The sequence below is a fragment of the Peromyscus maniculatus genome, chromosome 1, assembly GCF_049852395.1.
Source record: "Peromyscus maniculatus bairdii isolate BWxNUB_F1_BW_parent chromosome 1, HU_Pman_BW_mat_3.1, whole genome shotgun sequence".
Lineage (NCBI taxonomy): Eukaryota > Metazoa > Chordata > Mammalia > Rodentia > Cricetidae > Peromyscus > Peromyscus maniculatus.
Genome location: NC_134852.1, coordinates 15,447,200 through 15,456,162, shown reverse-complemented (window position 1 = coordinate 15,456,162; position 8,963 = coordinate 15,447,200). Strand labels below are relative to the sequence as shown.

Here is an 8,963-nt window from a genome sequence, read left to right as displayed (position 1 = left end):
CAGCAGACACAGTCCAGGGCCAAGAGCTTGGTCTGCCCTGTGTGGACAGGGATAGTTGCCTGTGCTCAGGATGAACACTGCCTCAGCCTCTGCAGGGAGATGTGTGTGAGCTCACAACACAGATGAGTCTTGTCTTATGTGAAAATGGAGTGTCACACCTTCTTCAGAGGGGTGGGATAGAGGAATATTGGAGTCGCACAAAGATGAGGACATGAACTCAACAATTTTAGTATAGCAAAATACTTTTATTTATAATTTAGAGTTCAAAAGTGAAAATCGCATATTTTTACATATTTTATTAAATTAAAGAGACTGAAGAATATAACAAATCCCCTTAACTTTATATTTTTTGAAGCTTCATCTTGAGCCTGGGCAGAAAAAAACAAACTTCTCTATTCCTACAAAAAACAGTTTCATTTTTACACAAACAGTTACATTTCTACACAAAACAGTTTGTAATTCATCACATTTAATTGTGTGTGTGTGTGTGTGTGTGTGTGTGTGTGTGCGCACACGTGTGTGTCTGAAATCAAAATTGTCCCATTGCAATGAACCACTCTTGTCCATCCCATTTCTTAAGCCTGAACAGTTCAAACAGTCAGTTCTGATACTAGCCTTAAAGATCCACTGAAATCTCAAGATCTGGGCCTGGCTCCTCATATGCCCTGAAATCTCTGTAGAGCTGTCCAAGTCATAATGAATCTGAAGCAAAATGTTCTAAATATAAAGAGACCCACAACCAAAAATTTGTTGCAGACCCCTTGAATGCAACAACCCAGTTCACACAAGAGTCTCTAAAACTTTTGCTCTGAGCTTCAGAGGCACTTCATGGCCTGCTAGCCTGGCCCTAAGAACTTTGTCCTGGGACAAAGATTGTGTCACCATAGCTGAGTAGCTGCAGACCTCTTCCAAAGAGCTCTCTGTGCAGCTAGCATGAACCAGGAAGCTGTGTCTTAAGGAAGCCATTTATTTGTTCACCGCCAGCAAACAGAGGCTACGTGGCTTTGGCTGCTGACTCCAACCCATTCAATTTTACAATCCCAGCCCTGGGGCCTGAGGACCTTCAATCTCCCATGCTGCATGGGTTCAAGGTGCCTCACTGTCCCTATGAGCCTTCCATTCAGCATGATGGTCCTGCCTTGCATCCTCTGTGGACTGCATTATGGTAGCTTGACATTCATGGTGGAGTAAGGCTCTGCCTCATTTAGCAGTTCAAGGTCTGCTGCTAGGGAATCAGACCCTGTGCACAAAAGCTTTGCTGCCCTCTCCATACCTGGGCCCTCCAGCAGCAGTCTCCCTTGGATCTACAGCACTGCTTCCACCATGGCTTCCATCCTTGGGGATGCTGCCTCATCTCCACAAGGACCTTGGTGTTCCCTGAATGCATACACACTCAGAATGGAAGGTACCTGCTTCCTGGTCCACCTAGGGTGCACACCCTGGCATCTTGGTGCCCTGCAGGATCACCCTCCGCTGCCTGCTGACAGACCTATTCTGGTGCTGGGGTTCAAAGCCTCTGGCTGCAGTCTCCAAGCCAGCACCACTGCCTGCCTTTCAGCTCTCCCATGGCATCTCTATGTGGCTCCTCAAGGTTGCAAATGTCAGTCTAGCTCCCACAAACACTCTGACTGACTGTGCCCTCCCCGCTGTGGCTTCTTCACAGCAGAGATGGACAGACCCTTGCTGCTCAAGCTGCCTCTCTGGGGTATCTGCTACCTGTGATGTAATGATGGCCTGCATGTCTCACCAGTGCTGATGCTGGCTCAGCGGATACTCCAGCTGTTGATGCTCCTAGTGGGAGCTTCTGAAGCTGCTGCTTATTCTGGGACTGCTAAGTCCACAGTGGATACTCAGTTCTGGATGCTGCTTTCTGCATCCTAGGTTCCATGATCAACAAAATATATTCTCTCCTGTTACTGTTTTTTTTATTAAATAATTTAAAATATGCTTTGGATCATGCAATGAACTCCCCCAGAGACCAAGGGAAATCTGATGGTTATTTGATCCCATTTTGTCCAGGTCAAGGCTTCTTGGCCATGGTCATTTGCAGAGGAGAATCTGCTGTTGTGGGCTATTCTGTACATTGTAGATGTGCCCCAGATTCTACCCTCCAGATACCAAAGCAACATCAGTGTCAGCAGACACAGTCCTGGCCAAGGGGCAGAAGCATGGCTGTGTCTAGCAGGAAGTATCCCCACACAGTCCCCACTGTTCAGGGACAACACAGTGCTGAGGCAGTAAGGGCAGAATTGTCATGCCAATCCTGGAGGTGTCTGGCCACCAGAGGCCTTGGTGGACCCAAGAGCCTGGTCTGGACAGGGACAGTGGCCTGTGCTCAGGATGAACACTGCCTCAGCGTCTGCAGTGTGATGTGTGTGAGCACACAACACAGATGAGTCTTGAACCAAACACTTATGTGAGAATGTAGTGTCACAGCTTCTTCAGAGGGGTGGGATGGAGGAATTTTGGAGTACAAAAGCAGCTTTTCTTACAAAAACAAAACCCTAACTTTCTCATTTTATCTAAACTGACTCAACTGTGTCCTCTTCTGTTTTTATGTCAGTGGGGGTTGCTACACTTTCTTCTGCACAGGCTGGTGGGGCATCTGTTTGCTCTTCCTTAACTTGGGGACTTTCACAGGGTTCTTGCAAATCGTTTTTGACAGTGTTCAACATAATGTTCCAAGGGTTTTCAAATGGAATCTTGATGGCAGATGGTGTACAAGCAAAAGAAGATGTATTTTGGTCACCTGCATAACACGATGGATGGCAAATCTTTCCGTCTACTCCAATGGCATTTTTTAAGTGCCATTCTTCCTCCTCTCCATCCCAGTACTGTTCAAATTGTTCTTGACAGATTTCACAACTCTCAAGTGCTCCAGCTGGTCCAGCAGGGACACTGTGGATCTCCTTTTCTTTAGCAGCCTCCTGAGATTTGAGGACAACCTCTTTATGAACCTTTTCGAAACAACGGCGTTCTGCACCTTCTTCCAGATCAGCTATTTCTTCAAATTCTATCCAGGCTGTTAAACTGCAGTACCAACGTCTATGAGTGACCTTTCTGCTAACATCTTTCTCACTTCTATTTTGCCGATAACGCCAGTCCAAGTGATCTGCATAAACATCTCTCTGGGATGTCGGAAACCTCATTCCACAAGAAGAAAACGGAATCCCAGTGTACAGCCGGTTTATGACACTGTCATAACGTTGTTTCAATTCTTCAGTTGTAAAATGAGTGAGATCTGGAACATCTTGATCTTCATTCTGATCCTTCCCCTCTTCAGGGGGACGCTGAGCATCAGCCTCCTTTTCCTGGGTTGTAGTTGAATCAGGCTGTGACAATTTGAGAATTCCTGCTTCTACCAGTTTTGAAAACAATTCATTTACATCCACCTCACTGAGATGATGATCAGGATATGCTTCAGGAAGACCTCCTGAAGGATTTTGAATGAAAGCTCCAGCATTCTGTGGATGAACTGGTAAAAACTGTTGTCCTTGGCCAAATGCTACTGGCTGAGCAACACCAGTCACAACCTTTTGAGATGGCTGAATATCTCCTCCTGACATCGGACTAGGTAAATTGCCCAAGTTTCCCAACTGAGAACTCTGAAGATTCTTTTCATCAAAAGAGTGTCCTGAAGCTCTGGTAAGGGCACTTGGGAAATTCTGGTTTCCAGGGCCATGAGGTCCATTACAATTTGGTCCTTGAGGTGCATCAAGTATCTGTTCATGTCTTTGGAATTGTAGTCCTTCAGATGGAACATTCAAAGCATTGCCAGGTGGGTCATTATATGGGCCAGTCTGATTGAAAGATTCAAGCCTTTGTGAAGGATGAATGTCATATTGGGGACCTTGCAGACTGAGAGGAATATCAGATCTTGATGCTTGATCCTGTTGTGGCCCATGAAATCTTTGAGGTACCCTACCAAATCTCAGTTGAACCTGCTGTCCAGGTGGCCCAGCAAATCTCTGTGGACCTGGCTGAACAGTTCTTTCCAATCTAGGACCTGGCTGGCTGTGTGTTCCATCCAATCTTGGCAAAAGTGACGGCTGACCTGGCTGTCCATCAAACCTTAGAGAGTGACAACCTTCAAATCGGGGACCACCTTGACCCAGAGGTGATTCAATTCTCCGGCCACCTCCTGGTTCAGGACCCTCAAACCTCATTCCACCTCCCTTTTGTACTAAAGGTCCTTCAAACCTGATCCCAACACCTGGTTGGCCATGTGGTCCCTCAGAAATAAGGTTCCCACCTAGTTGATTATATCCTTCCAATCTCAGACCAGCTACGGACTGACCCTGGGGACCCTGAAACCTCATTCCAGCAGCTTGCTGTAGCAAAGGGCCCTCAAATCTGATAGCACCACCTGGCTCACCATGAGGCCCATCAAACCTAATTGCTGCCCCTGATGGACCATGATCCCCCTCAAATCTGAGACTACCCACGCTCTGTCCATGAGGGCACTCAGACCTCAGACCACCCCCAGGCTTACTCCCTGGTCCTTCAAATCTCCTAACACCTGTAGATCCCTGAAAAGTCACACGAGTTGAACCTTCAAATAGAATACTGCCTCCTCCTCGTCCTCGTCCTTGTCCTCGTCGACCATGTCCTCCTTGTCCTCCTTGACCAATTGTCCCTCCACACCACAGAGGTGTTCCTACTGGTCCTGGAGGAACTTGAAATCTCAAAGGGCCCCCACCTCCAAACTGACCTTTTGGTCCTTGGAATGGCATAATGCCTCCTCCTCCCATTGGTCCTGGTGACCCATCAAACCGAAAAGAACCTGCTGTAGGAGGTCCATTCATTCTAGGGCTTAATTTATTAGGTCCATCACAAATTATCTTGGCTGGGCCATCTCTCTTCACAGATGGCTTACCAGGCCCATCAAATAATGGTCGGTCTGCAGCTAAAGCTGGAAGCCGCTCATTTGTTTGGAGGCCAACAAATCTTGATGCTGGGCCATCTACAAACGCTTTATCTGAATCTTCATATCTAGGTCGCTTAAGTGGAAATCCATCAATGAATTGAGATGTCTGCTCCTCTCCTCCAACTTCTTGATCCTCAAAAAGCTGTCAAAATTGATGCACAACACCAAGGAACTCATCCTGTGTAATTTCACCAGAAGCTAAACGTTCACTCGACTTTTGAGGGTATTCTCTATGGCTTGCAAGAGTTAAGTCTTTAGGAATCTCAAGATTGGCATCTACCCTTGCTCCATGGGGCTGCTCTGGGCTTCCAGGTGACAAGATTCCTTTAGTGCTTGACCAGCTCTCCTTATGCCTTAGATGAGGTGCTTTACTCTGGTCATCACACTGTTGGAAGCTTTGACTTTCTTCCCAACCAGATTTCCATCTTTCTGCAGACTTAGAGCTTTGCCAATCCTCTATATTCTCTTTTGGCTCAGCATCTGACCTCATAGAATGTTTACTTGCAGTTTCTTGAGGCCGACCTTCATGCATCATTTTCAGCAGTCTGGGATCTCGAACATCCTGCTTAGTACTTTTCTTAACATTTCTTTCTTCCCTATGTGACTGTGTAAGTCCTGACTGATGCATCTTTACAGCTGTGGGGGCCAAAGTTGGAAACATACTTTTTTGCCTTTCTTTGGGTGACCGTTTATCTCTTCCCTTTGGGGAATTTATAGTTGGTGAACAAGACTTAGGTGACCTCGATCTTGATCTCTTTCGAGTGTTTGATCTCCCTGGTTTTGTCCCCTGGTTTTCCAATTCTTCTGTAACCATGTCCTGTTTTTGCACAATGCCATTTATGATTTGACTTCTACCTCCAATCAGCCTGTGTTCAGATGATTTCATGTGCTCATCTTTATCCTTTTTCTCTGCAGTACTTCTCTTTTCTTTGACATCTTCATCTTTGCCCTCAGCTCTATCCTGAAGATACATTTTTATAATTGGATCTCTCTTGTTCATATCACACAACCTCATCCATTCTGATTCTTGACTTTTCAAGTCTTTGGGGTGGGATAATTTGTTTTTCAAAGGTGATTTAGATTCAGATTTAGAATCTAACTGCTCAAGTTCTTGCTTGGTTATTCTTTCACTTGATTCACTTGTCTCTTGCTTGGGAAAATTGAGTTTATCAGAGGGGACAGTTTGACCTGTTTTAACATCAGACTTGTTGAATGTGTTCATTACAAATTCCTTCCTATGACTCTGCTCTTTGCCATGGGAAAAATGTTGGCTCCTCCTGTTAAGACGGGGATCCCATGTAGTTCCTTTCAATTCTCGAATTTGTAAGGATGGACCTGGTCTGCTTTCCTCAGGTTTTCCAGGAACCTGATGGGGAGGTTTAATGGCCATGGTGGGAATCTGTGGAACACGACGTAATTTAGATGGTGCTGATCCAGCACCCAAGTTGGCTGTCTCCTGCTGAATGCTAAGAGATACTGCCAGTTGTGCCTTAGCTTCTTCTAACTCAAGCTCCAGCTTTTTTTGCTAAAGTTTTGACAACTGCTTTTGTTCTGCAAGTAATTGTTTGTAGACGAATTTCTAAAGAGTCTTATTAAATAAGAAACACAGAGCCAAATACAGGGGTAATAGCCGAAGAGATGAGAGAAATAACAAAAAGCCACCAGGGGCCTTACCTTACCAGCCCGCTGTAGCTTTCACAGAGAGAGCTTCTTCCTGTCTAACCTCTGCTTTTATAGGCTTCCTGTTCTGCCTTCTCATTGGCTCTAAGCCCAGCCACATCACTTCCTCTTCACTGCCTATCTATACAGACCTCCAGGTCTCTATGGTTGCTACTAGAAATACAGGGTGTGTCACAGAGACCACTCCTGTCCCATGATGGGATTAAGGGATTAAGGGTGTGTGCTACCAACACCTGACTGCTGTTTATGGCTTTCTTTGTGACCTCTGATCTCCAGGCAAACTTTATTGATCAACATACACATACAATATCACATTTCAGCACCAATAAAACATCACCACAACTGTTGTCTTATGAGTTGTTTTTCAGGAAGATTCTTTTGTATGTCAGGTACAATCAGAGGAGTAGAGATACTGGGTCAGCTGACCACTGTGCCAGGTGCTGAAGGCTCCTCAGGTGGTTTATTTAAAAATGTGGGCTTTATGTGGCTGCTACACGTCTTCCCATTAAGGGGTAGAGGTTTAATAGGCTAAGAAGTATCTAATGAATGGACTCTGACATCCAAGACACAGTTTCTTCAAAGGGAATATTTCATCCCATGTGGAACGTAATTTAATAAACTTTTTCTAGTATTTTCATCCACCTTTTCAAACACACAAATCAATGTTGCAACTAGATTGTTAGTAAAGGCAGTCAGATACACTCTTTCAATGTTTTCCACGATAGAATCCATAAGGTACATAAGAGGAAGCTTCTCTCAGGAGGAACCTTGGCTTTTGGGGCCTCAATGAGAGAGGATCTTCCTGGCAAAGGGCAGGTTCTCCTAGGTTACTATGGTCAGCATATTGATGTGTGGTTCGCCATTGAAGGTCAGGTCTTCCAACAAGGACTGATAATCCAGACATGTGTCCTCCCTTGTCCCCAGAGACCTGGCCTCAGCCAGAGTCTGCTCTGACATGGCACCTGGGCCGCCTCTCTCTGCAGTCAGTGCTGCCAAAGCTGAAGCTGCTCCACACCATGCCTCCCTTCTAACACCTAGGCCACGCTCCCCAGGTCTATAGGGGCTGTGACTTCAGCAGAGGATGATCAAGGAGGAAGGATGGGGAACAATCCAGGGGAACCTCGCGGAAGAAACCCCACAGTTTCACCGGGAAACTCTGGCCGCTTCCAGAAGCCACTGAGGCTCCTTTCCCTACAGACACAAAAAGGCCCAGGTAACTGTTTCAATGGGGTTCCAGAGTGTTCAAAAGTTGGGTTTCCAGAAGGTGCCCTCTTACTGGGAAGGTCTAGACTTAACTTTACAGGCTCCAACCTAGGGAAAGGTCCATCATTTTAGACTTGACCTTACAGGCTCCATCTGAAGGAAAGGGCCACCATCTTAGACTGCCTGCTGTCCTCAGTAAGAGTTTAGTAGCCTGGTGGTGGTGGCACAAGCCTTTAATCCCAGCACTCCAGGAGGCCTCTGAGTTTGAGGCCTGCCTGGCCTACAAAGTGAGGTTGAGCTTTGGAGATCACTGCCATTCTATCCCTCCATACAAGGGTTTGATGAATTTTAATCCCCAAGCTCAAAGCAGCAACATGTGTGTTCCTTCTCAGATGTCTGCTTGCCTGATCTGCCAATCTTCCTTTCTTTCTTTGTTTGTTTTTATTTTTTCAAGACAGGGTTTCCTTGTGTAGTTTTGCTGCCTCTTCTGGACCTCACCTTGTAGACCAGGCTGCCTGCAAACTCACAGAGATCCTCCTGGCTTTGGCTCCCAAGTACTGGGATTAAAGCCTTGAGTCACCTCTCCTGCTGTTCTCTGCCAATCTTTTTTTTTATTTTTTAAATTACACTCATCACTCATGATATTCATTACTTACACTCATGCTACTAATCACATTTGTGGTATTCATAGATTACGTTCCCAGTATGCATTCAATTATATATACATATTTTAATTTTAAATATGGAATGTCATTTCTTGAAGGGGATAGGAGTTTATATACAGGCTTACAGCACAATGGGAGGATCCCGGAGGGCGGAAGTTCGCTACTGATGTTTTACAATCTTGCATCTAAGCTGTTAACACCCATTATTCAGGATACACAGACAAGGAACTTCACTTAAGCATTCAGGAGGTGGAATTGGGCTGGGAATTAGCATTGGGAGGATATCAAGGTCAAGGTCTGCAAGCAAGGCAACAGTTACCAAAAACGGGCACCAGGGCACTGCAGGTCCCCCTTTTATTAAAAAATGAGTTTGAGGCCTGCCTGGGCTACAAAGTGTGTTCCAGGAAAGTGGCAAAGCTACACAGAGAAACATTGAGACAGACAGAGAGAGAGAGAGAGAGAGAGAGAGAGAGAGAGAGAGAGAGAGA

General features: G+C 45.7%; 1 protein-coding gene across 1 annotated transcript; it reads right to left on the bottom strand.

Annotated features, from left to right (window-relative positions):
• Nucleotides 1–2,522: 2,522 nt before the first annotated feature.
• On the bottom strand, nt 2,523–7,564 carry LOC143271968 (pre-mRNA cleavage complex 2 protein Pcf11-like). The gene is given in 4 exon segments (XM_076564910.1): nt 2,523–6,493; nt 6,955–7,175; nt 7,177–7,222; nt 7,225–7,564. Coding segments are annotated over 4 exon segments (4,578 nt in total).
• Nucleotides 7,565–8,963: the final 1,399 nt, after the last annotated feature.